The sequence below is a fragment of the Periophthalmus magnuspinnatus genome, chromosome 17 (genome assembly GCF_009829125.3).
Source record: "Periophthalmus magnuspinnatus isolate fPerMag1 chromosome 17, fPerMag1.2.pri, whole genome shotgun sequence".
In the NCBI taxonomy this organism is placed as follows: domain Eukaryota; kingdom Metazoa; phylum Chordata; class Actinopteri; order Gobiiformes; family Gobiidae; genus Periophthalmus; species Periophthalmus magnuspinnatus.
The window spans coordinates 14,665,641-14,684,424 of record NC_047142.1 but is presented as its reverse complement, the minus strand read 5'-3'; the positions used below and the strand labels follow the sequence as shown (position 1 = coordinate 14,684,424).

The 18,784-nt window shown below is 39.4% G+C and overlaps 2 protein-coding genes across 2 annotated transcripts; one reads left to right on the top strand and one right to left on the bottom strand.

Moving 5' to 3' along the window:
* The first annotated feature begins 1,316 nt into the window (after positions 1 to 1,316).
* LOC117385651 (actin-related protein 2/3 complex subunit 5-like) lies at positions 1,317 to 5,779 on the top strand. The gene is made up of 4 exons (XM_033982951.2): positions 1,317 to 1,585; positions 2,830 to 2,902; positions 3,506 to 3,682; positions 4,500 to 5,779. Exons 1-4 carry the CDS (start codon positions 1,446 to 1,448, stop codon positions 4,560 to 4,562), a joined length of 453 nt encoding a protein of 150 aa, XP_033838842.1. The 5' UTR covers positions 1,317 to 1,445; the 3' UTR covers positions 4,563 to 5,779.
* A 1,456-nt stretch (positions 5,780 to 7,235) lies between these two features.
* On the bottom strand, positions 7,236 to 18,776 carry rnf2 (ring finger protein 2). The gene is made up of 9 exons (XM_033982688.2): positions 18,688 to 18,776; positions 16,770 to 16,864; positions 15,156 to 15,316; positions 12,491 to 12,573; positions 12,287 to 12,419; positions 12,061 to 12,160; positions 11,333 to 11,505; positions 10,270 to 10,459; positions 7,236 to 9,209 (listed from the first exon to the last, which is right to left on the bottom strand). Exons 2-9 carry the CDS (start codon positions 16,854 to 16,856, stop codon positions 9,108 to 9,110), a joined length of 1,029 nt encoding a protein of 342 aa, XP_033838579.1. The 5' UTR covers positions 16,857 to 16,864; positions 18,688 to 18,776; the 3' UTR covers positions 7,236 to 9,107.
* Positions 18,777 to 18,784: the final 8 nt, after the last annotated feature.

Here is an 18,784-nt window from a genome sequence, read left to right as displayed (position 1 = left end):
TTGCTACTTATTACCTTTGCAGGTATACTTGTGTAAATTATCTGAACTTGTTTTATTTATTTTTTGTATATTTCCAAGTGTAGTACCTTTTATAGTACCATACCAATCCCGCCACATGTCTCCTGGTGCTTGCATCTTGAATCTGAGTGTGGAAGTGCATCATGTGGTATAGATTTTATATATCCATCATATTTTTTTTAAAAATATACTACGTTACAGGCCTGCTGTGATGTGTAAGAACAATGTAAATATGAATCCAATCTGTTAAGGTATGTTGTATAGACTTACACAATAGAACAGACTCTATTTGTCATAGCAGTTTCACTGACTTAATGCATTTGCACATCAGCACAACACATACACAAGATATTGACATAACAATCATTCATTATATTATTATTTGAGTTAGACTCAGACAAACTTTCTTGATCCACAATGACATGGATACAGTAGCGTTTACATTGCAATCATAAAAGAGCAAAACATAAATGTGAATAATTTACAAAAATAGTGACTTGTCAAATAAGACACAATACACATTTGTTTATGTACACGGAAATAGAAAGTAAAATATATTATTCTAGGCTAGAAGGTGGTGGGGTTAAGATAAACAGAGCAAAGATGAACGGTAGTTAGGACATGTTTGCCAAAGGAACAATTACAAACTATATTTTGTATTGCTGCATTATTGCATGCATTTTCATGTATTTTAATTTTATATTGAGAATGTTACGAAAAAGAAAACAATAAATAAAAATCTTCAAAGAAATTATGAAGAAAGTGTATTTACTTTGCATTTTACAAACTCCACGAGGTTCCCAAAGCCCTGCCCCTTACTCACACAGTACACTGATGGTGACAAGCATATAACCAATATTAGACATGGAAAGTTAGTTATACAGTAATCAAAACTAGAATTTAGTCAAAGCCACAGTATGTAACCTTTAAAACATAACATAGACAAAAATACTGTTATTTACCCTGCATATTTTCATGGATAAACATTGTTCTTTTAGCAATAATATTCCACAGTAAGGCCTAAAACATATCTATCTCCATGTAAAATATACATACAAAAAGTATGGTTTTAAGTAAAGTATGGTTTTAAGTAAATAATAGTATCTGTAAATTTAAAATCGGTATTTATCCGAAATCTAGTTTGAAAGCCAAATGTAATGTTTGACGAAAACAATTTTTTGAATAATTCGAGTTTTACAATCTCCAGTCCACTAGTCGTCGCTATTTTACACTTAACGTCACCCCGCAACAACACCAAAAATGGAAGAAACACGGCGAGGCGGAAGCGGAAGTGGAACCAACCCGGAAGCGGCGCACGGAACCGCTGCTGCCAAATCTGATCCCAACCAGGGCAGCGAACAACTGACCGCTGTCCGCCGCGTTTCACACTATTCTCGCTCACATACCGCCACTAACAGTACGCCAACATGTCTAAAGCCACGCTGTCGGATCGCTTTAGGAAGGTAGATGTAGATGAGTACGACGAGAACAAGTTTGTGGACGAAGAAGACGGAGGAGAGAACCAGGGCGGACCCGACGAGGCAGAAGTGGACGCGTTACTCCGACAATATCCTTTCGAATATTCGCTCTAAGCTTGTGTCTAATTGAACATGAATATGCGTAAAGAGAATCTGCTTTTATTTGCATCCAAGGATTTCCAAATTGGCACAGTGTAATTCTCAATATGCGAGCTGATTAGTCGACAGGACTAGTGCCTAATTGCGCATGGTGATTTTTGATGTTATGCATAGTTGCTGTAGAAATAGCAGATATGTGGAGCACGTAAGCTGTTTTATGATAGAATGTTTGATTTTATTAGCTTCTGTGGAGCTGTCAAAGCTGCTTCCGGGTTCATGTCAGAAGAGGGTGTGGTTGTGCGTGATCTTTACAATACTTTTCTTCCCTAAAGGTAGGCCTACATGGCACCGCTCTATCGGTTGTTTTCAAACGGCACAGATGGCAAAACTTGATCATTAATTTATGAGAAGGCCTGTTATCTCACCATATTTATCCAACCTGAGATAAATATACAGATCAACATTGTGGACGTATAGCCTATAGCCATATTAAAGGTGTACTATGTAACTTTTCTTTGTCGCAATGGAGATGTTATTGCTTTGCCTGGAATGTTATATCTATCTTGCATTTACTTAATTACACGTGTTATTCTTGCTCAAACACACCTTAAAAAACATGCATTCTTTACTATGAGCTGGGTCGCTTCTCTACAGATCTGACCCGTAACTTGGGTTTGTGGCATTACCTTCATGTCTCCATGGAGATGGATAAGTTTAATACCATATTATGGACCAATTACATTATGGAGACAAGCAGATGGCAGGCCCTCCATCAACGAAGTTACGTAGTGCATCTTTATACACTGCAGATCTATAGAATGTTGTGTGATGTCATCTGAAACCCAGATATTTGCATACAGAAAGATTAACTGGTGCAATATGTTGTAAATCTATAGAGATTCTTTAGCGGTGGGATAGGTCATGCATTCAGACGTGTTTGGACCTGAACAGTGCAGAGGGAGCAGCCCACCACAGCTGGAGATGAAATAGTGCCCTGTGGCTAAATGATAAAAATTTAAGCCACAGAATGTAATTTTTAGCCAAAAAAATGATTAAAATAGGTCTGTGTAGATGGAAGAACGCTCACAGTAAGGATGCTTGTTTTCAGAGCAATAAGCACATAAAAAAGCTTCTGCATGGCACGCATACCATTTCCAGAAAGTTACATACTGTACCTTTTTAAATAGTGAATTCATGCATTGACCACAGTTTGCTCCTTGACTGTAGTTCTTAAGGGGAACATGAATGGAGCTCTTCTGGCTGTGCTCAAGAACCCTCCAATCAACACCAAGAACCAGAACGTTAAGGTGGGTGTCTAACCTCTCAGTCCACCACTGTCCACTCAGCCCTCTAATGCAACCTGATGATATATTTAAGCATTCAGAACAGAACTGTACTTCGTTTACCATTTGACTTATAGCCACCTAGCAAATGGTTGCAGTGGCTGACAATGATAATATAATAGTATTGTAGAGCTGTGACACAGTTGTGTAGTGTTTTCGCAGCAAGAAAATCCCAGCTTCTACTCTCAGGCAGTGTAAGCACTTTCTGGTGAAGTTTGCATGTTCTCTTTGTACCTGGATGAGTTTCCTCTAGGTTCTCAGTTTTTTTCACAATCTAAAATATGCGCAACAAAATCCTCCAGCTAAGGTTTTCCTGAAAAGTGCTCATAAACTCATTGCAGTGAATACTTAGGATGCTTTGAATGCACAAGGTAAGTAAGGAATAACTTTGGACCACTGCAAACCATTTAAAATGAACTAGTTTTAATGTTTCTAAGACGGTAAAAATCAGCTACAGTGCCTTTTAAGTTTACATATAAATCAGAATTATGAGTACTTGTGTAATCATTGTCTCCCTGTTGGTTTATATCAGTACTGACATAGTGTATTCCTTTGTGTTGATTACAGGACCGCGCGGCCATGCTGGTGGTGAAGGTTCTGAGCAGCTTTAAGAGCAGTGACATAGAAAAGGCCGTGGCATCTCTGGACAAGGCCAGTGTGGACCTGCTCATGAAGTACATCTACAGAGGCTTTGAGAAGCCGTCAGACAACAGCAGCGCTGTACTGCTACAATGGCATGAAAAGGTACTGCCACAAATATGCACACAATACTGCCCTACTGATCAAACTGCTGTGAAAGTAACTAGTTGGATTTGATATTGTAGTTGTAATACTGTTGCCACAAAACTCAATTTTGATAGGCTAGGAATCCAGTACCGATTCTGATACCTCAATGATAATTACAAAAAACTCTTTAGGCAATAGAATGTAATTTTCAGCATTAAATCGCAGTACTGTTTATTATATTCCCATGTGGCCTTATATCTGTAATCCCTCAGTCGTCCAGATAGTTTCCATAGTGGTCCATGGGTGTATACTAGTCTATGTGGTCTTATACTTGTTCTGATACAGGTCAAGATTATTCTGAAGCTGTTCAGGAAAGGTTAATTTCTGTCCTGTGAATGTGACATTAGTATCCATACCTGCTGAAATGAGTATCTAGTTTCGTTACTAGGAATAGTTTTTGGTAAAACATGTTTTAGTCCATATTTAAAATTGTTGTGGGCCTGTGTTGTCTTTGTTTTAGAATTGAGAAAAATTTTATTCTGCTACAAAAATGTGTTGACAGAATTCCATTGTCTTTTGCAATGGAACCTGCCTGAATGGCTGAGGGTTTACATAGATATCTGAAGTATTCTAACCCAAAGATAATTTCAGTTTCTTTTGTAAGTTTCTTTTCTCTTTGCTCTGTTATTTCAAATGGTTTTGTAGGCCTACTGTAGTGCTGTTTCTTTCAGTCATTTGCTTTTGTCAACCTGATCAAAATGATATTGCACTTCTAAACATGTGGGAACTTCATTGTCCTGTGCCATTCTCACATAATACTTTGTGTTTCTCCCAGGTGCTTCCCGTGGGAGGAGTGGGCTCTATCGTCCGAGTGCTGACTGCCCGAAAGACTGTGTAATCCTGAACTGATCCTCACCAAACGCTGGACCAGTGTCTCACCACAAGGACATGTCTCTGCTGTCCCTGTGAGGACGCGCCTCTCCTTTCTGTCTCATGTCTTCTGTTTAAGTCCGAGTGGAGCGTCCTATCTCCGGCATGTGTCCTCGCGTCTCTGGGATTCTCGCAGGGCGGTGCTGGCGCCTCACTGCAGCACATTTCACATACAAGGCCCTTATACACAGACATGGTATTTCATTATGTTTTGTAAGTTGTTTTCATCATTAAAGCTGTGCTGTGTAACTTTTCTGCTGAAGGGTCTGCCACTTTCATGTTTCGGTGGAGATGTTATTGCTTTGCCTGAAATGTTACAAAGTAAGGCATTAAACATATCCATCTTGCATTTATTTAAAGTTGCTATACCTGATTTTTTTTTCTTTAAAACATGAAAAACAAAACTAGTTCATTTTAAATAGTTTGCAGTGGTCCAAAGTTATTCCTCACTTAACTTATGCAGTTTGAGCATAATTATAGACCACTTGTAGAATGTTTTATCCAGTTCAGATTTTATATTTTTCTTTTGCTATGGATTATGATTCTCAGCCAACAAAATGCTTTATAACTGCATGCAGATAGTAGACAACAGACTTATTTTGACCTTATGAGTTGCTTATACAATATATCTACTGAAGCAAAACTAATTTTGCTCAAATACATGGAAATAATTGGGCACAGGTCCTTTTAATTCTGTAACAAGTAACTGGGAAAACATGGATTCTTACTGTGAATGGGGTTACCTCTCCACAGATCAGATAACTCAGACAAAGCAGTAACATCTCCAGGGAGACGATGACAAACCCTCCACCAGAAGCTAGTGGTCCAAGCCTGACTGACCTAAGACCAAACGGTTCAAAGCAGGGCTTTACCCCCTCAAGCCATAGTCACAATGGGGAGGGCATCTGGTTTAATAATATTCAAAATGTCCAGTATTTGGATTTTAAAAACCTACTGTAATTGTCTGTGTAAAAGGGCCTAAACATTTTTTTCTAAGCAGCACATTCCTCCTCTGGTGTTGTTCTTTTCTGTTGGACTGGGGGCTGCCTTTGCTGAATATATGTTGGTGTTTCTTATTGAATCTTTTTTTTTTTTTACTGTCATTCCTAATTATGTACGTATGGCCTATGTTAAGGCTACACTGCTTCTGTCTGTTTTTGTATCAGAAATAAAGAGTTTATACAATTTGTTTGTAGATTTACATCTTACAGAGTTCACCCGAACAGGCTCAAAATGGTAAAAATTATGTCAATGGGAAGGATATCAAAGGTTATCAAATTTTTTTACCTTTGTGACCCAAAATTGCCAAACATTTTACAAATTGCTCACATTTGCACATAGAAACTGATTTCAGTGAAACTTGGATCAGTAGCTAAACTCCCTGCCATAAAGTTACTTAATGTGGGCAAAAAAAGGAATTTAGTGCGCTACATATTGAAAGTAAATTTAATATGGGGAGTTTTGTTTTTTTTTCAGAAATTTTGCACAAAATTAAATTTCGACATACCGATAAATTCAATGACATCCATGCCATATTTCATAAAAGAACATCTGTTTATGAAGACTTGTGAAAAAATGTACATGGTTATTTGTGATGCAGAACAAAGATTAACATGACTAGCTATTCCCCTTATAGGAGAAAAATAGTGGCAGGAAAAACAAAACAAAAATTAGGCCCAAGCCGAGGACAACGTCCCGGCAAGGGACAAATTAAAACTGCATCCGGTCAAGTAGTAAAATAAGAATGGACATGCCAGTGACTGGTATCAAATTAGAACTCAATGAGCTAATTCTGAAGACCCAGAGAAAAAATTATGAAAGACGACTCCGTAGCGCCACCTCAAACTTTGATTTTCATGGGATCAATGGGAACCCGACCTGGAACTGAGAGGTGTCCTTTCAGTTTTTTTAATGTAAACACTTCAAATTTGGCAAAAAAAAAGACACTAAACCCGTGTGTGTAAAGATTATCAATTACATTTTGAATAGGGTTTGGGTGTGGACTTGCCCACTGCTCCTGACAGGTGGCCCCAGCAGAACTGAAGAAAATAGGCCCTCCTCTAGGCCAAATAAGAGTCAGGTTTGTGGAGATGCAAGCCTGCTCACAGTCAGAACATGTTTTTAATACAATAAAAACAATCCAAATGAAAAAAAAAGAAAAAACATTGCTTTTTTTTTTACCCCTAGTCTATTTTTTTGGGCTAAAAAGTTACATACTGTGGCTTAAAGGTGATTTGCATAACATTTCTCCTTCTTGACTCCATGAAAATGTTACTTTTCCTGCAATCTTCCACACTATTAAATTTATTCACCTGCATGGAGACAAGAAGATGGCACTACTCAGCCAAGCGACAGGTCAGATCTATGGAGAGATGCCCATACTCATAAGCAGCCATAAAGTATTTTTGAGTAATACCAGTGTTCCAATGTTTCACCTACAATGAAACATTCCAAACAAAGCACCCCACCAGAAATGTTACGTAGTGCACCTTTAAATATTAAGAGTTCAAAAGTTGATGGTGCCATGATGACAGTCAAAAAATAAAAAGATGATTTCAGATTTTTTTTCCCCCAAACACAACTTTTCAAAAACCATAAAAAGATTTCAAACATACATTTAGGAACCAGTCCAGACTGTCGCTTAGATAAAAATGGTTTATGGGAGCATCTGAATAATTCGGAGCACAACTTTGTCCAATGCTCTGGTATCTAACCACTTTATATCACAGTTTTCATTTTCAACCAAAAGGAAAGTACTGATGACTTCAAAAATACATGTACCCCAAAGCTGCACAGTCTAAAGAGGCCCGTAGTGATACAAACGAGGATTTTTACATAGCATCGTGACATAGGGACGTCATTCACCAAGAACAAAGGAAGAAATGCCTACACTGAAAATAAGGCCTCAATACCATATCACATCCAAAGATTTACACTGTGAAGTTAAATGAAAAAACCCTAATATTTTAATTAAGCTGCCTATCTGAAAAAAATATTACAAATTCATATTTTATTTGTTTTGCCACAAAGGGAAAAAAACATGCCTATATCTGACTGAATGATAAACCTTTATACAGGCATTTTTGCATCAGAATACTTCTTGGATTGATGTTTTATGTACAAATTATGCACCCTGTTCTATAGAAAAGCTGGTATACCTGGCATCATTCTAGTTGAGCTGGGTTCTGTAACTTTACATTTTTGTGGTATTAATAAAAATACCAAAACCGGCAGCACTACAGACAGCAAACTTGGAAGTCCTCGCATAATTAACTTGTAAAACTTTAAAGGTGCAATTTAAAAGGTGCACTATGTAACTTTTCAGGTGGAATCGTTGCCACTTGCTTATCTCCACGGAGATTTTCGTCTAGAATTTTCCACACTTAAATCAGTTAAACTTGCCATCTTGTATTTACTCAATTACAAGTGTTTCATTGACTAAAAAACACTCAGCTGTAGGCTCGCCTCTCCACCGATCTGACCTGTAACTTGGCCTGCCTGAATCAAGCGCTTGTCTCCATGGAGATACACAAGTTTAGAAGTGTAGAACATTCTAGACAAAGCAAAAACAGACCAGCAGGTGGCTGAACCTCCACCAAAAAAGTAACATGGTTCATCTTTTTCTTGGAGCTTAGAAATTTGATGAAAATATAAAGTTTCAGTTTCTCATCTGCTTCCACTGCATTTCATATTAAAACTAACTGATACTTTGCAGCTGATGTCATTAACATTCCCCGGGGGGTGTGAAGCCAACTCAAAGCTCTACTGTCTGAAACTCGGTTACTCAAGTTAGTCTTTAATCTGAGCTTTGCTTTACCACAATCTGACCAGAAAGAACTACAACAGGATTTGTGCTGTTAAACAAGTCTCACATAAAATAACAGTCAACAGTTACCTAGACATCCTCACCTTTTTGTTGAAAATCAAACACCAAAGCAGGACCATGAACACTTGATCACAGGTTCCTGAAAATGTGTTGTTTAATCCATCGTGTATTTTGTCTTCAGTTTCAAACGTTTTGACAGTATTTGCTAATGTGTGCATTGTGTTGGCATGGTAACTGCTGAACAGTCCATCATAAGGATACATGTACAACACCCCCAGCGTGATGTCGCTGCAAAGTATCAATAGAAACAAGACTTCCAAATAAAAATACCAGTCGACTTGTAACGCATTTAAACCTTAGTGCATCTTGGCGAATGAGGCCCCCTGCTGTCCGTCCGATGCGTTTGCACAGACTTGGGAGACGATTTGCTGAACTGATCTGCTACCTCCTACAGACAGAAACACCCAAGAAGAGACACGTATACAGGATATAAAACAGTTTGTCTTTTTTTTTTTTACAGAAGTCCATGGAGGGGTCAAAGTTCACCCCTCTCCCTCAGACACACACGCGGGCTTGGCTGCGGTGTGTGTGTGTGCGCGAGCGTTCCAGTCTGCCCTGCCCCATTAATAATCGGTCGTCAGAGTGTGGGAGTGGTAGGGAGTTCCTCAGAAGGGGAGAGGAGGGGGTCTACTTGTGTTCTTTGGTGGGGGCGAAGTAGAGCTCCATAGGCTTGTTGACCTTCCAGTACTTTTCACTGACCAGCTCCAGAGAGAAGGAGCCGTTGAGGACCTGAAGGAGAGGATACGGTTGGTGATCAGTGTTGTGATAAATTCTTATGAGAGTTGGATAGGTGTGCAGGCATAAAATGTGACAAACAATAGAACAAATAAAATATTAATATGAGAATGTTTATTTCAGACTTGTACCAACTAGATAATAGAGATATATGGAGAATTTCTTTGCCAGACACAAACATTTATGTAGTGAAGCCATAAAAAACATGGAAGGTCTTACATTACGCAAAATTGACTCTTGTCAGCTTTTAGTCATGTTGTAATGATGATACCCCATCAAAACCATGTGTTTATATATACTTTTGTTCAGTTGAGATTGCCACAGAAAGTCTCCAATATCTTCAGGTGCTAACTTGCATCACCACTGTGTGTGAAACATGTGTGACTTTTTATGTGGCAGTGTTTTCCTGTGCTCCTTTCAAAAGAACTTCAGGACAAACATGCATTTTGGCTCGGTTTTCAAAAAGGTTAAATCAGGCTGATTATGCAAAATTTAAGCTTTTTGAGCTTTTAATGTTAGCTGTTTCCCCTCAACATTTAAACACCCAAAGTTTATTTTTGGGGTGATTTGTGCACATTTGAGCACTGCTTAATGGTGTTTACAGTGGCGTTAGCTCCCATTGGGCACTGCAGTTTTCTAAGACGGAAGTCAGTGGACTCGTTTCTTTTATTAAGATCAATATTGCAATTTAAAATGAGCAAATTATAACAATGATTTATGGTTGTCATAGATTATAGCTATCTCGCAGACGCAAGCACAATATCTCTTTAAATTATTGTAAAAGCAGCATTTTGTGACAAAATGAGACTTCAATACACCGTGAGTCGCATCAGCATGTTTACTTCTCGTCAGCCCAAAAGCAAGCGTTGGAAGGAGTGCTGAATGGCTGCGCTTGGGAGGTCCACCAGTTTCACTTGTCTGTTTGAAAAAAGCTGTTCTAAAGCTGTGCATGTCTCCCAAAATGAATGCATGCCAATGGGTTTGGGAGAATTAAGTTCCTTCCTCTTTTCAACTCAGGCTTAGTGGTGGGGCTGTGGGAGCCGGTGGTACTTACGGTGAACTGGTTTCCTGCTGTGGGGATGTAGATGGTGTACTGCTTCTCTGACGCTGCCTCCACGTTCACAGGACTAGCCTCAGAGTTTCTCCTGAGCTCCTCCAGGGCCAGGCGCACGGCCAGGTACTTGGACAAGTGGTCCACTGTAGCGTTCCCCGATGTCTTTATGTAGCGAGGCACAAACTCCACACTGAACAGGGGGACGACACAATTACACAAACTGCAAAGACTGAACTAAACTTCAACTTGGGGTTGGACAATATGAGAAAAAGTACTATTGTGGATGAATATATTTGATAATGCTGTTAACTTTTTTTATTTGAAAAAACCTGTTTACATCCATTTTAGAGTTACCATTAATGAACTAATATTAAAGTATGTGTACTTTGATTACCGGTAGTACCTTTACTAGTCAATCTGTCCAAATCAAAACTCAAACGACAGACAGGACCAAAACTGGGCTTAAATAGGACAGAAATTAGCAGATGCCAGCCAATAGCAATGTAATAGTTCTCATGTTCCTTAGTATTATGTGTTTTTCAGTGCATTACACAAACACTTGAACACTTGGTCACAGAGTGGGCCCTCCTCTTGATAGATCATTGATCAAACTCAAAGATGTGACCAACAGTAAACAAAAGCAATTTCTCTTTCATTTACCAACTTCTACCCGCACAAAAACACTGCAAGAGCATCATATACTGGTGCCACTGCTGTGACATTACCACACAGGGTCTAGAGCCTGTGTGGTAAGAGAGTAAAATGGGTTTCATTTGCATCATCAGGGTCAAGAAAGGCCAAGAGTGGCAAATTTTTACTTATTTTTAAATCTAAAACAACTTTGGAGTTCTTTTACTTTATTTTGTTTGCTCCATTCCATATTTGTCCATTCATAGTTTTGATGAATCTACAATGTAAATAATCACAAAAATAAAAAAGAAACATAAAAAAGTGTGCCCGAACTTGTGACACTTCCACATCCTTGACATAACAGATTTCAAACATTTTTAAATATGTCCAGCCCCACCTCCCTCCTGCACATAGGAAACCTGGAACAGTGTACCTGTTGTGAGCGTCGTCCTTCTCCATGAGGGTGGGGTGGGGCCTGAACACCAGCTCGATCTCACTGGCTCCTCCATCCATGGCCGAGTCTGCTCCTCCATTCTCTGCCGCGTTGTCCATGTCCAGACCACTGTCGTCACTCGTCTTTGTGCGCTTAATACTGGGACCCGCTTCCTGTGAGAAGCAAAACACTTTTTATTAAACATCCATGTTACACTCTGAAAATCATAAAGTAGGGGCAACGACCGGTACTTTAATAGGTTAATAATTATCGTGATAATATCGTTAATCGTGATTATTTTGATTACAATAATCGTGACTGGACTTATTTCTTTTATTAAGTTGTTTTCATATATATAAAAGGAACATAGCTAATCTGCTAGCTGCCAGTTTCCAAATAGGAAATTAGAATGGGTTCACTTCCAGATCCATCGACTCCAATTCACTTTACATTAAAAAAACTGAAATTCAAAATCTCCAAAGTCACCCCAATAACTGCTAGCCTTGATGAGCTTCATTTAGCTGGAGCCGAACACTATGAGTCACACTCACTTAGTCCACTTCTTTATACAGTCAATGCTTGTTTTAGATGAAATTATAACAATAATGATCCATGGGTGTCATAGATTATAACTATATAGCAGACAATAGGTCCTCTTAAAAGCTACCCTGCACTAAATAAAGTGTCATTACTTTTTGACAGAGTGCGTGTATCTGTAGTGTGTAAACCTGGTTGCTGTGGACAGATGCGTTGCTACAGTGGGAGGAGTCTCCGTTGTCCTCTGCTCCACTGCCGTTCTCCACCGTATGTCTCTTCCCACGCTGCAGTCTGACAAGCACAGCATCAGTTTCATTAGAGAGTATATACAGTATTGTGTGTGTGTATATATATATATATATATATATATATATATACACATAAAATACATAGTGTACAGAGAGTGGTTATGTGTACCTGGTCATAGCCTGAATCTTGAGCCCCTCCTCTATGCTGTGGGACAGGGCCTGCTGGTTGTTGTGTTTGCTGATGCGGGCCAAGACCCTCTCCTGGTGTGCCTCGTACTCATCGCGGCTTGGATAGATCTTACCTTGAACACACAGTAACATGTTTAACACCAGAGTTTATCACAGGACATGGCGGGACCTCTGCATGACTTACTGATGAGAGCGTCAAAGTTTGGATCTGGGCGCAGCGACCGCTTTGACACCAGCTTTTTACGACAGGTTGGACACTCTTTGTTTCTGTAACAACAAAAAAAACACACAGAAGTATTAGAGGTTTTATAAAGCACAAGAACCCTCCATCGATCCCCAGGATGGCATCACAATAAAATTTCAAGTTCAAAACATGTTTATAAGCACATTTAGATGAAAGATTGATTTCTCATTTTCCTTACTTTATTGGTGTAGGATTGTATATCATAAGAAATTGTACTATTCAAGTGATGTTCAGGCAATGTCACTGGACCCCAATTTGAGAACCACTGATGGACATGTACAAGTCATGTACAACAGGAGTTGTACAGTTGAGATGAACATTTTCTTCTCCTAATGCTTAACAAATTGATAGGTTGTTCTACCCAAACGTCTATGGTGGAATGTTCAGCAATTACCAAAAAGGTTTTAATAAAAAATACAAAATGGATTTAAACAACACATTTTCAGGGGCCTGTAATCAATACGAGCATTCATGCTCTGGTTTAGGTGTTTGATTTTCAACAAAAAGCTGAGAATGACTAACTGCAAAACAGTTGGGTAATGCCAACTAGCTTGAGACTAATGTTATTTGATAGTACAAATCAGCTCACCTGTTGCATTTTTAGCTACCGTATTTTCCGCACCTAAAAGGCGCACCTAAAAGGCGCACCTAAAAGGCGCACCTAAAAGGCGCACCTAAAAGGCGCACCTAAAAGGCGCACCTAAAAGGCGCACCTAAAAGGCGCACCTAAAAGGCGCACCTAAAAGGCGCACCTAAAAGGCGCACCTAAAAGGCGCACCTAAAAGCCTTTAATTTTCTCAAAAACCCACAGTGCGCCTTATAATCCGATGCGCCTTATATATGGATCAATATTGGTCAATTATGACACCCGTAGTCAGGAGGCGTCTCCGAAGTAATAGCGGTAATAACCCTTTAAAGACTTAGCACACTATGGGCCAGTATAGCTTACCTAGACCTACACTTTTATTCTTTTTTAGCCATAAAAATCATGTTAAACGAAGTATCAGAATTTACTGCATTTTTTCACACAACTACTTCTATTTTACACATCCATCCGTATTTTTTCTTTTACGCATCGAATAAATGACTGGGAAAATCTCCTCAGCACCCGCGCTCTCATTCGTCACCTTCGAGGGACAACAAAGGCAGATTACCGTAATGATGGTAAAATATTTAGATAGCCCCATGTCTCCGCTTTGAGACGCCGTTTGAATTTACATGAGAGCACGAATGGGCGTGGAGTTACGCTGCTAGAAAGTCCACAACCGCGCTCTATCTGCAACGATAGGATCCGACGCTATAGGGATAACGGGGAGACGGGGAAACAGCGCCGGGTGACATACGCCACAATCTGCCAATGGATTGCAGATGCCTGGGCTGATATATCAGTCTCAACTGTGGTCACGAAGGCAGGAATTGTCACTGAACTGCCAGACAACAGCAGCGACACGGATAATGGCGATTTTGACGAGATGGAATCAGGCCCTTTGAATGTCGAGCTCGCCCAACTGTTCAACTCAGACACTGAAGAGGAAGAATTCGATGGATTCGTGAATGAGGAATAAGCTGAAAAAGTGAGCTTTACGTGTTTCTTTCACGTGTTTACAACTAAACAAGGCTGGGAGATATTGTGAATATGGACATTAATGTTTGAACAACGTTGAGTTATTGTTATTGCGTTGCACTATTTCGAGAGTTACTATTTTGTGAATACATTAACTTGTTTTGTGAGTGAACAAAGTTTTCAGAACGTTTTTTTTTTGACTGACTGACTTATCTGACTCTTTTGTTGACGTTCCCTTTAGCGCAGCTCCATCTCGTGGATGCATAACACAACCCCAGATACTACAGTAGTTTATATTCTATGCGCCTTATAATGTGGTGCGCCCTATATATGAAATTTGTTTTAAAATAGGCCATTCATTGAAGGTGCGCCTTATATTCCGATTCGCCTTATGGTGCGGAAAATAAGGTAATTCCATTCTTTCTGGTCAGATTGTGTTATAGCAAAGCTCAGATTAAAACCTAACTAGACTAACAGAGCTTCAGATAGAGCAGTACCTACAATTAGCATCACATCCCCATGGAATGTTGATGATATAAGCCGCAAAGTAACAACACAAACTTTGGTCAAGTAAGACACCACTGATCGACTAAACGACTAAAGGCCTATAGCCCTAAATCAGTGATCAGCCATTACAGGCATCAGCTCTCCTGAAAACAACTTCTCCTATGTTAAGATAAAGCTGATTTGTTATGATACAGTGTAAAGGCTCATTTATGCTCCATGTTCTAGACACATACGGACACACATGGAGGCTTCAGAACATGTGGTATCTTTGCAACTACACTTGTCTCATCTCATTTTCTTCACTCTTTTCTAACAGATGCGATCTAAAAACTGCCATGGGTGCCTCCATATTTGTTTATTTGTTGCTCTATTTAATCTGTTTGGGTCAATTCTCATGTCGTGCTCCCTCTGGTGGTTATTTAGCAGAACACAGTCATGATATTCTAAACGTTTGGAAGTATAAATGCTGTGGCGGTTATTACACTTGGAACGTACGGAAGTGGAGCATAAATGAGCCTTAAGAAATGGACTGACCCAGAACGCAGCGCTGTGATGATGCAGTCGGCGCAGAAACGGTGCAGACATTCTTTGGTGGTCATGGTGTTCTTGAGCATGTCCAGGCAGATGGGACACATGAGCTCACTGTGGAGAGAGCGAGGGGACACGGCGATCTCCAGCCCGTCTGTGATGGCCTCCTGAACACACAGACAGGACATGGGCATGTTTACTGCAAAGTCGATTGTTATTTACTCAAATAAAGGACAAGAAATGACTGGACATTTAAAGTACCTATGGCAGGTTTGATTACTAATTTCATTAAAACACAGCCAAAATCATAATATTTAAGATTTTTGTAAAAACATTCACACTTAGTTTTTTCGGTTTGGCCATTTAAAAAAAAAAAATTCGACTTTTCTTTGCAAATTGTTTCTTGATTGGTGTAAATTATAACCAACTATATTTACACAGATGTTAACCCTAACCCCACCAAATAAAGGAAAAATTTGAGAATAATACAAATCTGTCGATATTATGCAAAATTTACTCTCATGAGCTTTAAGCGATGCCGTTACCTCATAAAAAACATTCCCGGTGTTAAGTTGTTTTTCACACATGTTAGACGAATAACAAAGGGTTATTATCAGTCTACATTTTCAAAGAGCAAAATGCTCTGTTCCACCTTGTAATGTCATGAAGCGGTAGTCTTCAAGTTAACAGCTACTTTTTTCCTTTTGTTTAGTAATGATTGGAATTTCCAGGGTTGGTATAACCCAAATGATTCTAGTGAAGGTGAATGGAATTTAAAAACACAGTGAAGCACTTCCTCTATGGCCACATGACATCACAAGGAGGAACAGCATGTTTTCAGTTTGAGTGAAGAACTCAAAACACAACTCGTGTTTCTGATCGGGAAACATGGATCAGAAAATGGTGTAATATAGGCCCTTTAAGTTTTATTACACTTTGGTCCACCAGGAGTTGTCCTGTGTGCTGTGGGTAGACAGTGCTGTGGTCAAAACACCCTACGTTTTGTTATTTTCTTATTGACAATGATCTTAAAGAGGGGGCATTTTACTTCTATGGGGTATTATCTTCTAACACATAACATAGTTAGATCTCCATATTAACCTTTATTATTTGAAAAATACTATATTTGCCGAAAAAAAATGATTACAAAGTATGATAAGTTTCTGTTTTGTTTTTGACACTCCCTTTGTTATGTATCATGCTTTTGTATATTTATGGAAAATTGCCATGTGGGAGCATGAATGACGTAGACTTGTAGGCTGAGCATTACACAGAATCTTACAGCTAACCATAAGGATGATTCGAATAGGGTCCGATGGAGATTGCTGGATTACTGAAACCATGCATGGACGATATCTAAAACCTCTTCAGGCTCCAAAAATATTTCAATGTTTCACAATCAAACTCTGTATTTCTGCTAGCTGCTGCTAGCTGCTCTGAATGCTCAATCAACTCTGCAAATAGAATTAAACCTTCAAAATGTGGAGAATCCAAGTTTTTAAACAAGGTAACAAGTATTGAAGTTTGATATTAATTTAACGTATAGATTTAGGCACATGTTTGGCAGAAGAGAGCCAGAAGAAACAGTTGAGTTAATGTGCTGCTGAGGCTGTGGTTCACCTGTGGAGTTCTCTGCAGCTCGTAGAGGCTCAGCTCCCAGGTTTTACTGAGGGGCTGGACCCCGTTGGTCTGCACCGTCTGGGTCATCTCTGTCTCTGTAACACAGGCAGAAAAGACACTGCTGACGCTGGGTTGGTTTTCTTCATCTTAACCCACTTTAGGAAATATTTTGTGTTGAGCAAAACAAAGAAGTCTTTAACAAAAGCTACGAATGCGCTTACAGCTGCCTTTGGGCAGACTGACAGGTTGCGCATACAACTCCTCCACCTCTTACAATTCACAACAACACAAGCTTTAAAAACAAGACTGCTTTACATGGTTATAAACATAGATACACAAAGTTATCTTTATTGTAGGGATTATTTCATAAATCCCTTAAACTGGCCATTAGGGATGCACCGATCCAGATTTTTCAGTTCTGATACCAATTCTGATACTATAGCTTTATGTATCTGCTGATATTAACTCATACCAATGCAGAGACTGAAAACAGCACTTATTTCCTAAAGCAAAGATAAATAAGACAAAACTGATCCAAATATGATATGTAGCGGTTATTTATCTCCCAAGAAACAAGAAAACTGTTTATATGTCCAACCAGGATAATCAGATGAACAAAAATCTGGAGGCTGATATCCGATCCAGCAAAATTTTCAGTATCAGCACAGATATCTGATGCCAGTATTGAGTCAGTGCATCCCTACTGCCAATTATTTCCTTTGATTCATTGATTAGGAATAAGTGATGAATACAAAATGTTCATGAATTTGACCCAAATGAAGCGGCAAAACCACAAAATATTCATATTTCCTGTCTCATTCTGATGTAACTACAGCTCAGTTTGAGCCATAACACCTCTTCAGTGTATAGCCCAGATAATGTTTTTCAATTGCCAATTTTAAGTTAATAACACAAGAGTCTATTTTTCCAGACACTCAAAGTTACTTTACAATTTTGTGCATTATTCATTCACGCCACACTCAGTATTGTAGCCACAGCTGCCCTGGGACAGACTGATGGAAGTGAGGTTGTGAAGCTATTACTCTATTACTGGTAAACTGCTTTAGCCCTACTGTTTTATCCAAAGCGTGGGACCTGAACTACTGCATTGTTACTCATCCAAACGCCTAAAATCTGAAGGGCCAGAAACGTGTGTGTGCCCTGCCCCCTGCCTGACAAATGCTTCTCACGCCTCCATGTGACACAGGACGGGCCGGGGGTAAGCATGCTAGTCAGTTATAGCACCAATGATGTAGCCAAATTTTTCAGTTTGAAAAACAGGAAAAATACCCCAAAATAGCCATAGCTGAAGTTTTACCTTTTGCATCCTATCTCATCATGTATTCTTCTGTCAGTATAATTTCTTCCCCCGTCAATCTAAATTATTTGTCTGCGCCTGACCATTCAATTTACTATATGGTATCATAAATAGTACAAGAATTACACAATTGCTTTATTTTAGACCTGATATCCAGAGGACAGACACCAGATTCTCTGCGGCTTAGCTAATGCTAACCAGTTAGCTTCCATTGCTAGCTGCTCCCCCAAATCGTCCAGGTGTACAGAAAAAAAACGACACGATACTAGCGATTTAAAACCTTAAATCCTGTATACAGTCGCTGAGCCTGTGGTGTATGGCATGAAGAGCACGCTGTGTGGAGGTAGTCCGTGGTAAAACGCTCCTAATGTGAGATATTTGGGGGTAACAAGAGGCTGCAGTCCGTCGTTGTGACAGAGGGAAAAACAACAACAGAAAGGAGCCGCCGCACCAGTCTGTACAGATGTGTTAGCTTTTCCCGGGCTCCGGGCTTATTTTAAACCAAACAGAACGGGTTAACACGCCAGTAACTACATGACAACAACACCCTCCGCATTATATGCCCCTTAGTTCTGTCAAATGTGATGTTTGTGCACTTACATTTTCAGTTGTGAGACGAGCAGATCCAGCGGCGCGTTTGGACCAAGGCAATATGGCGGACTAAGTGGAAACAGTGCATTCTGGGAAATTGAGGCCC

Coding starts and splice junctions, on each gene's coding strand:
- LOC117385651 (XM_033982951.2), top strand. CDS start 1,446: ATGTCTAAAGCCACGCTGTCGGATCGCTTTAGGAAGGTAGATGTAGAT. Junction 1,586..2,829: donor GTGGACGCGTTACTCCGACA/ATATCCTTTCGA, acceptor TGTAGTTCTTAA/GGGGAACATGAATGGAGCTC. Junction 3,683..4,499: donor TGCTACAATGGCATGAAAAG/GTACTGCCACAA, acceptor TGTTTCTCCCAG/GTGCTTCCCGTGGGAGGAGT.
- rnf2 (XM_033982688.2), bottom strand. CDS start 16,856: ATGACCCAGACGGTGCAGACCAACGGGGTCCAGCCCCTCAGTAAAACC. Junction 12,420..12,490: donor AAACTTTGACGCTCTCATCA/GTAAGTCATGCA, acceptor TGTGTGTTCAAG/GTAAGATCTATCCAAGCCGC. Junction 10,460..11,332: donor AAGGACGACGCTCACAACAG/GTACACTGTTCC, acceptor CCCCCTGTTCAG/TGTGGAGTTTGTGCCTCGCT.